Genomic DNA, 12,500 nt, shown 5'->3' with positions numbered 1-12,500 from the left:
ATTATGTATCATGCATTATACGATCTCTACACCTTTCCTATATACCAATGGTACCTAAATATATACCTTCTTCCGTGTACACTTCGTTCGGCCAACATAAAATCCAATCGTTAATACCATTGGGTATCACCCGACTAACGACTGCATTTGCGAATGTAGAAGAGGAGCCCAGGTAGATACCATACCTCTCCCTTCCCACCTCCCTCATCTACCCCACCCTACTCGATACATTTCTTTTTTCTCTTTTTTTTTCTTTTCTTTTCTTTTCTTTTCTTTTTTGGATCCTTTCTCTCAAGAATTTCCACAGGATTAAGTTTCTTACTAAGGGCGAGAATCTATTTTCAAGACCGCTGAGTTTGAAATCTTTTCGTCGTCACTTCACCGTCTAGCTCGGTTCTCTCCTCTTCTTTTTTTTTCTCCTTTTTTTTTCCTTCTTTTTTCTTTCTTCCTTATTTTTTTTTCTTTCGTTTTCTTTTGTTGTTCCTTTTTTTTTGTTTCTTTTTTATTTATTTGTTTATGTTTTTTTTTCGTCTTTTTTTTTTTTTTTTTTATAACGCGATAGAGTAAAAACCTACCTAAGCTAGGGACGTAATCTTGAGAGAAAATACGTACGGGTAATCCCATCGGACCAGGATCTCCTTTGGCACCTTTCTCTCCCTGCAATACGAAAAGAAAAGAAAAGCGTGAGAATCGTCGAGGAGAACCCTTGGAAACTTTTGCTTCGTGCGTCTTTTTTTCTTCTTTTTTTTTCTTTTTTTTGTTAATTTTTCCTTTCTTTTTCTTTCTTTTTTTTTTTTCTTCGGCTGGACCAATTTACGAATAAAAATAGAGAAAAAGATTTTTCAAAGAGTTAACGCAAGTACTTTTGGAAACTCGAATTCTTAAATATGTACACGGTTATATGTATGTATATGTTATACGTGTACGTGAAACTTTAGAAAACTTCATGAGAACTTTGTGAGAAACGCGAGGTTGTTCTCCTTTCTAAGAGGGGCAGGGGTAGAACTCTCGACGCTTTGAAATTTTGACAAGTTTACTGACAGGATCACCCTTGGCGCCGTCGTGTCCTCTGTCGCCCTTGATACCAGGTGGACCTTGCAATCCAGGAGTACCGGCTGGTCCAGGTGGTCCAGGAGGTCCCATAATCTGTCGAATTACATCGATCTGTCAATACAATTCGACAATAGTTCTTCTACGATTGAAATTCTTGTTGATACAATTTTTTATCGATAATGTATCGAATAAAATTGAAATAAGTTTGAAATAATTTATTTCAATATATCGATCCGTAATTGTGACAATTTGAACTAGATTAGAAAATAAATAACCATAACTTACCACTTCGCCCGCATTGACTTCGAAGGTGCCGTCACCCTGCAAGAAAGAAGACGTTTCATGCTATTTAAGCCTTTCTAGAACTTCGATAAAGATTAATGTTCGTAAGGAGAAACCGAAGGTTTTCGAACGTTTGTATCGATGGCCGATCGTTTTACGATCGTTGCGTTCGTTTTTCGTGTTGGATTGAAGGAGGTAAGACGAATAGTAGTGTCTAGATCTCTACGTACCTGCCTTCTTCTCAGTTTTTTGTACTTCTGTTGGTGGAAGCCCGATGTCCCGCCATGAAAAGAAATTTATTTTATCGTCAGATCGTTGGCAAGGAATGGTCGTCGTTCTAGTAGGGTTGCGGGGTGGGTGTTAAAGCTCACCCCTCGCATCGTAATCGATAGAGATCGATCAGGATGGCCAAGCCCATCGAACGACGACACTCGATATAAATATAATACGTAACGTTGTTGAAAGATGAACTCACCGATTCGCCCTTTTCACCCTTGTCACCCTTCATCCCAGGATAGCCCTGTTCATCGAGAAATGGGAAAAAGAAAGAGAGAGAAAACATTGATGATATTAAAAAAAATTCGCTTTCACTTTTGCACTGGAGTACAATGAATGTGTATTTTAAAATAAACGCATATACGTATATCTAAGTACGTAGTGGATATCTAAAAGGAAATACGAATACGGGAAAGGTGGAACGTTTGATTTACGTACCGGTGGACCAGGCAAACCTGGAGGTCCCATGAGTCCGGGAGGTCCGATATCACCGTACTCGCCTTTCTCACCTTTGGGTCCGGAAAGGCCCTGTAAATCAGAGACAAGCAAGATCGCTTTACGTGCTGTAAATCACTTGTCTCCTCGTGTATATGATAACGCTCGAGACACGATACGTCTGCTACCGGATAACGCACGAGATGCGAGATAAAGATGCGTTGATACTCACTGCAAAACCTCCTGATACATGAGTGTTTACATATTCCTTTGTCTCCATAAAAGTGTCTCTTATCTACTATGGAAATTGTAGCACGTATGTATACATATATACATACATATATATATATATATGTGTGTGTGTGTGTATCTATGTACGTACGTAGATATCTATTTACGTGCAGCCTTACAAATTTATTTTCTTGAATCTGAAATCTTTTCGTCTTTTTCTTCTTTCCTTGTATACGCGAGTATATCGTATCGGGTACTTTTTCTGACTGCCTTAACGAATTAAATTTTAAATTTCAATATGCAAAACGTCGTACGTGCCAAACATTTTTTCTACGCCATATTAATTCTACTACGAACGTTGAAATATCGTTCGTTTGACAATGTCGTGTGTTTTATTGTAATAAAAAAATAAATCTAAATGCCGTCCACGTACCGGTAATCCCGGTGGACCTTGTATGCCAGCTTCGCCATCGGTCCCGTTAAATCCCGGTGGACCCTGAGCTCCTTGTTCTCCCTTAGGTCCTGAAAGCAAAGAGTAATCGTTCAATCGGTGAATCGCCAGCATCGAAGATCAGATTAAATCGCGCGATTAATGACCTCGCGTACGCATAGATTTCTCGCTCTTTCCCATCCCCGCATAGACTAGAGTCTATCCCCCTTTAAAAGATTAATTTTATATTTCTTTTTTTTCCTCGTTCTTTTTGCGTTTTTCTTTTTTCTTTCTTTCTTTTTTCTCTTTTTTGCACCTAACCGCAGACTTTCCGAAGGACTTCCTGTTAATTACGATTTAAAAGACGAGACGATAAAAAAATATTTTCCAAGCTTATGAAATTACTTTTATGAAGTATAAAAAAGGAAAACAATAAGAAATAATTCGAAGTAAGTTATTTGAAAGAAAAGAAACAAGTACGGGTGAGATATCGCAAAGATTTCCAATTATTCAAACGATGCAATAAAAGATATAAAGTATTCATGGACGATGAAGGGAAAGAAAATCAACGCGCGCGTTACTTTTTTTTATTTCCATGATTGGGGGTTGGGGTAGGGATAGCACGATAATTCTCTGGGCAATAATATTCTTCTTTCATATTTCCCCGGGTTTTCGTCTTTGTTTCTCGGTAGAATGGCCTCGTTGTAATCTACCTGGCGAGCCCTGGTCTCCCTTGGCGCCCTTTTCGCCCCGGTAACCCCTTTCACCCTTTGGACCCAGTGGGCCGGGTGGACCCCTCGCCAATGTAATACCGCTCTCACCCTTGAAACCCTATAATAATGATACTGCAAGGTCAGATCCAACCAGGTCCTCCGTTTTTCAGTGTCGTTTGCGCTTTCAATATATTATTTTTTTTTTGCGACGAAGCGTTAAACACTGTTTCCTTTTTTATTTTTTTATTTTATTTATTTATTTATTTTTTTTTTTTTAGTTGAAAGAGGAAGGATCAGAGGATGGGATGGATTCTCGATACTACACGAACAAAGTGAATCGATCGATTTTCGTATCCATTCGTTTTGCCTTTTGTTTTTTTAGATTCATGAAATTAATTACGAGATACCAAGATCGTTCGATCACTGACCATAAAAACTACTACAACTAACGATACACGCTTGTGATCATCTACAATACGTCACAAACAAACGTCTAATCAACAACGTTGAAAAATTCCTATCGACACCCATGCTTTTCGAATCTAGGATATGTTTATTAGTGGGTACAAATTTAGTATAAATTAGGGTATAATAGAATTCTCTCTTTCTCCCTCTCTCATTTCTATCTGACCCTTTCTCTATCTAATATATATACATATATATCAGTTCGATTAGAATAGCTTATAAATTACATGTTCAATGAGGTGGTTCCTGAAACACGAAGAGTGTTCAACCGTATTCTGCAATACCTATCATTTCGATATTCTATCTTCTCGATTCATATCACATGTAATAGAATAGCCATTAATTGACAGAAATTGAAAATAATTAAAATGAAATGACAATATCGATTAGATATCGATTAGATAGGAAGAAAGAGAGATAGACAGAGAGAGAGAGAGAGAGAGAGAGAGAGAGAGAGAGAGAGAGAGAGAGAGAGAGAGAGAGAGAGAGAAAGAGAGAGAGAGAGAGAAATAGAGAGAGAGAAAGAGAGACCCACAGGAGAAATCGAGTGATAGAGTGATAGAGAAGAAACAAAAAAAGAATTAAAAATATTATTTAAACAACGTGTGTGTCGGTGTGAGAACACACGTATAAAGAACGATAGTATAAAGCTACATACTGTTTTCGTGAGTTTTCATACTTACACGAAAGTTGTAGGTATATCGCGTACGCCGCTCGATAAAGTTGCGAGAGCCTCAAGCCGTAGTAGCAGTAGTAGTAGTAGTAGTAGTAGTAGTAGTAGTAGTGGTAGTAGTGGTAGTAGTGGTAGTAGTAGTAGTGTAGTAGTAGTAGATATTAGTTATTAGTGAATCAAACCGACACACGGGGGAGAAGTAGTGGGTGTTACTAGCTACGTAAACACAAATTAGTTACACAAGCTACGTACAACTACGGCGAGGACTACAGACTAATTTTTAAAGAAAAGAAGATTAATTTGGCCAAACGATCGATATGTTAAGCACTTTTTCCTTTTATTCCTTTCGTCCATTATATATTTCCCTCAGAAAGATTCTTTGACACCTAATTATATCTAGGTATCTCTTTGATTACGCTCGACCTTTGTAAATCGAGACCGATGAAAAGAACGATTATGAAAACGAGATCTCGGTTGGAAAAAGCAGGTCAAGGACATCTCGATTACATTGAAAAAGCTTCATAATTATCACGAAAACGAACCTTTTCTACTTTTTTGGGTGCTCGTTACATCAAGGAAATAATTCACTCGTTTCATCATACATCGCTCATTATTTCAGATTATATCGATCCTCGACTCGACTTGCACAAATATTACGAACGTCAAATTCGTTACAACTAAAAACTCGGTGATATTTATTTTTTTTTCTTTCTCCCCCAAAAGCATGACACACCTATTCTTTGGTTGATACACGTCTTAGATTATGTTAAAAATCTTCAAAAGAAGTTTGAAAAAGGAATAACATCGATCGCTTGGCATATCTGCAGCTGGAGGATTTTCTTGGGATAAATACTTACGGGTTGTTAGACATTAACAGCGTATGGAGCCGCTCTAAACGGTAGCGCGTGAGTCGAGTAGCTCTTACTTAGGCGTGGTTACAGGGTTTTAGTGCGCAGGTGTGTAATTTGGCTGCATCCGCTAGAAGAGAATTAGTGTTGCCCTTGGTAGCCAAGGTGTAGCTACGTTCGACGAAGACGACGTGGAATTGAAACATCCGACGCCGTCGTCTTCGTCGGCGTCGTCGTTGTCGTCGTCATCGTCTTCGTCGTCGTCGTCGTTGTCTTTTAGACGAGACGACGGTAGGAGAAAACCAAAGAGAGACCCGAGGAAGTCTCGAGAACCCGATATATATATATATATACATATATATATATATATATATTTCTGTATATATACATATATATATATATATATATATATATATAGAAATATATAGATGTATATATACAGAACCTATAATACATATACATATATACGAACGTGTTATTTGCTGCCACCAACGTCTTTTTTCTTTGCTTTTTTTCTCTTCAGCTCGTTCCTTTTCCCTCCTTCTTTCTCACTTTTCTATTCTTTCTCACTTTCTTTCATTTTCTACTTTTTCCATTTCTCGTATTTTACAGCTACGAACGAGTCATCCGTTTCGCGGTATATTTGTTCCGTGTACATATACATACGCAACGAAGATCTGGACGAACGAGAGAAGCGATACGAAGAAAATGTAGCTTTGGTAGTTCTCTTCGAGAATATTTGGAAGCTGGATGAGACGGAGTCATACCGATGAATTTCGCTCGTACGATCGTCGTCGAATTTACCATGGTCGCGTTTTCGTGAGAAATTCTCGTCAGAGCGATATCGTCGGTTGAATTTTTACGAGCTCGGAAGAATATTTCTATTTTCGTCGTTCCGTGGAAACTGTCGACGCGTTATTCAAACGAATCCTTCGTATTATTCATTTACCAAGAGTCAGTGAGCGTTGTAACGAAAAGGCCGATGAACGCGACTAAACGTCCGACTGTTTATCGCGCACCGATCGAAATCAATTAATTCCTCGCGAACGCGTATTCCTCTCGTACATCGAACCATACCACTGTCCTTTGTAGTAATCAATATATACGTAAACCACGATAATTAAATGATCACCGAGCCATGTATCGAGGATATTCATCGATGCCAAAGAAGAGAGCTCGTCCGCAATAGGATAACGGTTGCGATGATCGATAAAACGGAGAACAGAGAACGTTCTATAACGTAATCTTAACACGCGAGCTCGTGTAACACGTGAAAACTACAAAATAGAAAAGAGTATCGACGAGAAATATTAAGATGAAGTGTCATGTCTCAGCGAATTCCTCGTTCGCTTATCGATCGTCCAGATGAAACGTAAGAGTGCAAAAGAGCCTCTCTCGTTTATCGAGAAATGCAAAGTGACGTGGCCGTGCTGGTACTCATTCGCTCATGCTCTAGCGTGCTTGCGGTGTGTTTCCTCGTATTAAGAAATAGAAAGAAAGAAAGAAGAAAAAAAAAGGAAGAAAGAAAGAAAAGAAAAAAAGAAAAAAGAAAAAAAGAAAAAAAAAAAAAGAAAACAAAAAGAGAACTCAAAAATTAAAGAAGAAAAAAAAAAAAACAAGCTACAAAAAGCCATGCGTATGCCTCGTGCTAGTCGTAGGAAATAGAGAAGTAAAGGGATAGAGAGATAGAGATGGAGAAATAGAAATAGAGAGTGAGAGTGATAGTGAGAGTAAGAGTGAGAGCGCAATCGAGAAAAGAGAACTCTCCGAAGTCGAATATTCTTGATCGGTATCGGGAATCGGTAGATCGAGAATCTCGAGAAACTTCGGACGGTATGAAAAGGCTGTAGAAAAACGTTCTCGACATGTTCCCCGAGTCGCGTCGTGTCACGTTCCTTTACTACGACTACGACTCGTGAAAAATGTACGTGGAGGAACGCGATCGTCGACTAGAGGAGAGAAGAGGAGATGAGAGGAATCAAGGAATAGTGTGAACGTCCTGCGAAGTCGACAGATTCGACGGATAGTCTAACGGAGGGTTAGATCGTAGATATCTCCGTAGAATACGATAGCAAGATGGACGGATGGATGGATGGATGGATGGATGGATGGATGGGTGGATGGATGGATGGATGGATGGATAGGAAGAAAATTTTAACAAAGTACGAGATAGTCTAGTACCTTTTCTACGGGGCATTGAACGTGTTTACAAGAGACTCAACTACGTGGGAGGGAAGAATGGACGAAAAGAGAAGTCGGAAGTGTTGAAGTAGAATGAGAACTTCCGTTGAATTCTTTCGTGACGACATGCGTCGCGTTAGAGAGAGAGACAGAGAGAGAGAGAGAGAGAGAGAGAGAGAGAGAGAGAGAGAGAGAGAGAGAGAGAGAGAGAGAAAGAGGGAGACAGAAAAAAGTACTCGAACTTTCCTTCTCTCTACGACGATTTCCACCCATGCATCACCTTCTTCCTCGTATCTACGCAACGACGTTTTCTCTACCATGCAGCACATGCCACACAGAGTGGTAAGGATCTTTTCGATGTATCTGCATGATCCGGGATCAGAGATTCTATCGAAGAGGGAGAATAGGAAGAGGTGCTAAGGTTAGATCGATTTTCTTCTTCTCTTCTTTGGCGAAAATCGGATAGAGGAGATGTATCATCAAGGATCGTATTATATGTATGTACATGTACGGTACTGTACTGTGTCGTTTTGGTCGGAGGACCTCGCTGAAGCTTACCCTCTTCCCTTGCTTTCCCCGGGCACCCTTCTCGCCGGTCAGACCGGGTGGTCCTGTCGGACCCAGCTCTCCCTTCTCGCCCTGGGGCCCTGCGTGCGTGTATACACCACGTGCATAAAATAAAACATGATATTCTTTCCTCGTTCACGCGTGTTCTTTTCTTTACGCGATATGACGAACAAAAAGAAAATGAAGGCTCGTTATAAGAAGAAAGTAAAGAAAAAAAAGTTCCACGAATCGTTTTCAAGGAAATAATAAAAAGGAAGATAATAAAGAAACGTATAAATCCATCGTACGTAAAGTTTCTATATAAATTCTTATGTATCTATTGAACAATTTACCGTTTAATTCTTTAGCTGGAAATTAATGCTTCAGGGTGAACAATGTTATCGCGAAATGAACGGGAGAAGAGCGAAATACTGTGGTGAAAAAGATGGACGTCAAATTTTCGCTCAAGATCTCGATCGTCCACGCTTGAATTAGTTCGCGCCAGGTTATTATAGTTGTCTAGCTAAGTCGTTAGCAAAGTAAATTAGTTGCCTAAGGTACTACGAAAAGTCAAAGTATTTAAATTTGTCTCTTTAGATAGAATTAGTATTGCACGCACGAGTTAACGATCTCTCTCTCTCTCTCTCTCTCTCTCTCTCTCTCTCTCTCTCTCGCTCTCTCTTTTTCTCATAGCAATTCTTGTTACATTGTCGCACAGTTGCTCGAAGATTAACTCGAAGAAATTTCAAAGTTCTAACAGCCCTAATCCAAACTCTACTTGTTGTTTCAAATGCGATTGTTCTCTCTCTCTCTTTCTCTCTCTCTCTCTCTCATTCTCTCTCTCTCTCTCATATTGTTGGAAACAGTTCATAGAAGAGAAACTACCTTGGAAGATAGCACGAGAAATGTTTCTCTAACGTAATGTCTTCTTCGCTCGAATTTTACTCCAGGATTAAATCGTAAAATCGATGCACATATGTATCCACGTAGATAGCTCGGACTTCTAACTGGCACGTTCACGAGCTTCGAGAATAAAATCAAGTTTCCTCGAGACAGTCGGTTCTCTATTACGTTCAGACGTATCCAAGCTTAACCTTCGATTTAAATCTCTCGATTTCTCCAAGTTAGCTTATCGGAGGAGATATGTATATATACACACACACATATATATATACACATATACATATATATATATATATATATATATATTTATATACATATATATATACCATTCCTTTCGGATGACGAGCAATGAATACCGTCTGTACGACTCGTTAAAGAAGCATGCTTGCGTATGACGAAGCTTAATAATCTCGTTATAACACCGCGAGGCTCTTTTACGGATCTATCACGGTATTACATTACTTAGAGAACCATTACGATGTTAAAGCTACCGTTTAATAATTTCAAGCTAACCTCATGCCTCTTTATTAGCGAATTCGCGGGAATTCTCGTTTTAATGAACGTGGGGACTCGGCTACATTTTTCCTAGGTAATTTGTCGATGATATCAGAATAAAACTGTGGCCATTTAAAAGGAAGAAAGAAAGTCCTGAGTTATAAACGAAACGTAGATCGAGTGTTCTAGTCTTTATCGCTTCGCAAACTTATTACATTGTCCAAGAACTAAGAGATCCGGTTTGCATATGTAACGAAGGCAAAGAAAGAAAGAAAGAAGGAAAGAAAGAAAGAAAGAAAGAAAGAAAAGAGAGAGAGAGAGAGAGAGAGAGAGAGAGAGAAGAAAGACAGAGAGATAGAACGAAAGGGAAAAGTTGGCGAACAGTTACCAAGTTTTGCTCGCGGCAGTAGTTACGTTTAGTTCCGCCCACTCTGTGAACACTCGTGTAGACTTTGCTTTGGACTTCGTTTGCGAGCCGGAAAAATTTCCTAAAGAGATTTCTAGTACAGTATATAGGACCGTTAGATATAATTCCAGATTAATAACAAGATAGAACGGTGTAATACGAAAGTCTAATAAATTAACTTGCACCTATAAACTACTTCGAGTCCGATCACCTAAAATGTTCAAAAGAGAGAGAGAGAGAGAGAGAGAGAGAGAGAGAGAGGGGGGGGAGGGAGGGAGAGAGAGATAGAGAAAGAGGTCTAGAGATCGTTCTATCAGATCCCACAACCATTTATTCGCGATTGACAATTATTAAGATCGAAGCACGATCGATCGATGCGATTATTGAGCTTACCAGGCGGTCCAGGTGGACCAGGAGGACCTTCCAATATTCCCGTTGGAAATGGTTCGCCATTCATCGAAGTCGTCAGGCCACGATCTCCTTTATCTCCCTTGTCACCCTGTCGAAAACAAATCCGCAATTCAGGTGCCGTTTCGTATCATGAAATTTATATCGACAGATTTTATAATTGCTTTACGGTATAAACAGCAAATGTATACGTACACTGATGCAGACGATAATAATTAGGACGATTTAAATATTAGCGGGAAGAATAAAATAAATCCAATGATTAATCCAATGAGATATCCTGATTTTCCTAATGCAATCGAACTGATAGATCTTCGAGCGAAACACACGTGTGCTCCGTTAGTCGGAATATAATATTGGAGGAAGCGTTAAGAACGTTCGTCTATCGAAGTAAAATCTATCACGGAAGTAAATCGTTAGCTGATGCTTTCAACGTTACATGTGAACACGTTCCTTATGCGTGGGCACGAATACTTTTAATAACGAAGCAAGCTGCGAAGCTATAAACGATCGTTATTTATTAAGAAAAAGGTGTTATACTTTCTCTACGTTTTATGCTATTGAATTTATTTCAATCGTCAAACTCGAAATTTTTGTATCGAAGTAAAAAGAACGTAGGACAGAAATCGAGAAAGAAACGAAGATTGAATGGGGGAAGGGAGAGAGGCCCAGGCGTTATTTATGCCATTTTCTATCTGTCCCTAAAAATATCGGCATGTAAATTGCAAAGTTATGAAATATGCATTTATTCTTTGCGCGTTATAAGTCGGCCGCGCATTTTCCGGACGATATATCTTCGATGCGTTCGATGTGGCAAGTGAGTGCGGTTGACTTCGAAAGTCAAATATTTCCGGGGTAAACTCTCACGAGTAAACACTTCGTGATCGTGAATAGTTGATAGTTTTGGAACGTGCGAGTTCTCGACTTATTCGGCAAGCATATCAGACATTCGTTTGTGGAAACCTTACTTATGAAGTAAACGCGTACTTCAGCGTTTGGTAAATATATTGCTTGGACACTCCCAGTCGCTTCATTTTCCCAAATGAGATAGAATAAGAAACTGCGAAGAACGGGAAAAGAACTTGATAATAATTTCTTAGAAAAAGACCGGTAATCTTCTTCGCGGAATGAAAGAAGGGAAAAACAGGAAGAAAGAAAAACAGGAAGAAAAAAGAAAGAAAGGTAAGAAGGATTGTCGAGATTATATAGATCGTAGAAATTTAAAGTTTTAATAAAGCTATTAAAGGGAGGATTAACGGAGCGATGGTAGTAGCTATATATCGCGATGCAACGATAATCGATATTCCAACGTTAATATTTCTAGGCCTTAGTCAGACGTAGAATGTTCCAATGGATTTCATCGAATTCATTCATTCGAAAATACATAGTATAGAGGAAAGAAAATATTTATGGAAAAATATGTATATATAAATAATAGAAAGAGAATACAAAAATGTTACCTTAGGACCCGGAAGTCCTGGAATACCGGATGGACCAATTGGTCCGATTGGTCCAGGCGCACCTTTTTCTCCCGGCGAACCGACTTCACCAGGAATCCCTTGTCTGCCTTCATGTCCTGGGAGACCCTCTGATCCTGGTGGACCTGGTGGACCCGGTGGCCCGGGTTCTCCTGGCTCACCCTGTTACGTCCCAAGAGCGTTACGTCGTTACGGTTTTCCTCTGACGAGAGCCCTCGACAAGAGTGTCTCTCGGTGCTCGTCGGTTTTGTGCCACGGATGGATGGGACCGGAAAAGGAGCAGCAAGGCGTGGGTGTTGGTGAGCGTATAGAAGAGAAAGAAAGAAAGAAAGAGAGAGAGAGAGAGAGAGAGAGAGAGAGAGAACGAGAACGAGAGCGAGAGCGAGAGCGAGAGAGAGGGAGAGAGAGAGAGAGAGAGGAAGGGAGAGACGGAAAGGGAAGTATAAAATGTGAGAGAAATAGAGAATGGACGTGTTCCCGTATGTAGGATCGAAGGAAAAAGAAAATCTCGAGAAAAACCGTGCGTGGAAATCAATCGTGCGCTCCCAAGTGTATCGCTGAGTGTTCTGTCGAGCGAATAAAAGGACCGGCTCTCTTTTATAGATCATTTCGAATCGAACCTACGTCGATGGATCTCCTACGGCGAAAAAGCGGAGGATAACCGGTAATTAACTGAG

At 39.7% G+C, this 12,500-nt stretch overlaps 1 protein-coding gene across 21 annotated transcripts in view; it reads right to left on the bottom strand.

Annotated features, from left to right (window-relative positions):
• LOC124953376 (collagen alpha chain CG42342-like) overlaps nucleotides 1–12,500 on the bottom strand; it is a 90,109-nt gene that overhangs the window by 9,707 nt on the left and 67,902 nt on the right. For 20 of the 21 annotated variants that reach the window (XM_047504657.1, XM_047504663.1, XM_047504649.1 and 17 more), the window contains 11 exons: nucleotides 11,806–11,985; nucleotides 10,331–10,436; nucleotides 8,146–8,234; nucleotides 3,421–3,538; nucleotides 2,711–2,799; nucleotides 2,050–2,139; nucleotides 1,811–1,855; nucleotides 1,566–1,592; nucleotides 1,339–1,374; nucleotides 1,042–1,146; nucleotides 613–657 (listed from right to left, as the gene is read on the bottom strand). In XM_047504657.1, the coding sequence (XP_047360613.1) occupies nucleotides 613–657; nucleotides 1,042–1,146; nucleotides 1,339–1,374; nucleotides 1,566–1,592; nucleotides 1,811–1,855; nucleotides 2,050–2,139; nucleotides 2,711–2,799; nucleotides 3,421–3,538; nucleotides 8,146–8,234; nucleotides 10,331–10,436; nucleotides 11,806–11,985 (930 nt within the window). The remainder of the gene's footprint in view (nucleotides 1–612; nucleotides 658–1,041; nucleotides 1,147–1,338; nucleotides 1,375–1,565; nucleotides 1,593–1,810; nucleotides 1,856–2,049; nucleotides 2,140–2,710; nucleotides 2,800–3,420; nucleotides 3,539–8,145; nucleotides 8,235–10,330; nucleotides 10,437–11,805; nucleotides 11,986–12,500) is intronic. The other variant, XM_047504669.1, reaches the window with a different exon arrangement.

This window comes from Vespa velutina, chromosome 12, assembly GCF_912470025.1.
Source record: "Vespa velutina chromosome 12, iVesVel2.1, whole genome shotgun sequence".
Taxonomy (NCBI): domain Eukaryota; kingdom Metazoa; phylum Arthropoda; class Insecta; order Hymenoptera; family Vespidae; genus Vespa; species Vespa velutina.
The sequence above is the reverse complement of the archived record's forward strand: the minus strand, read 5'-3'. Positions and strand labels throughout refer to the sequence as shown.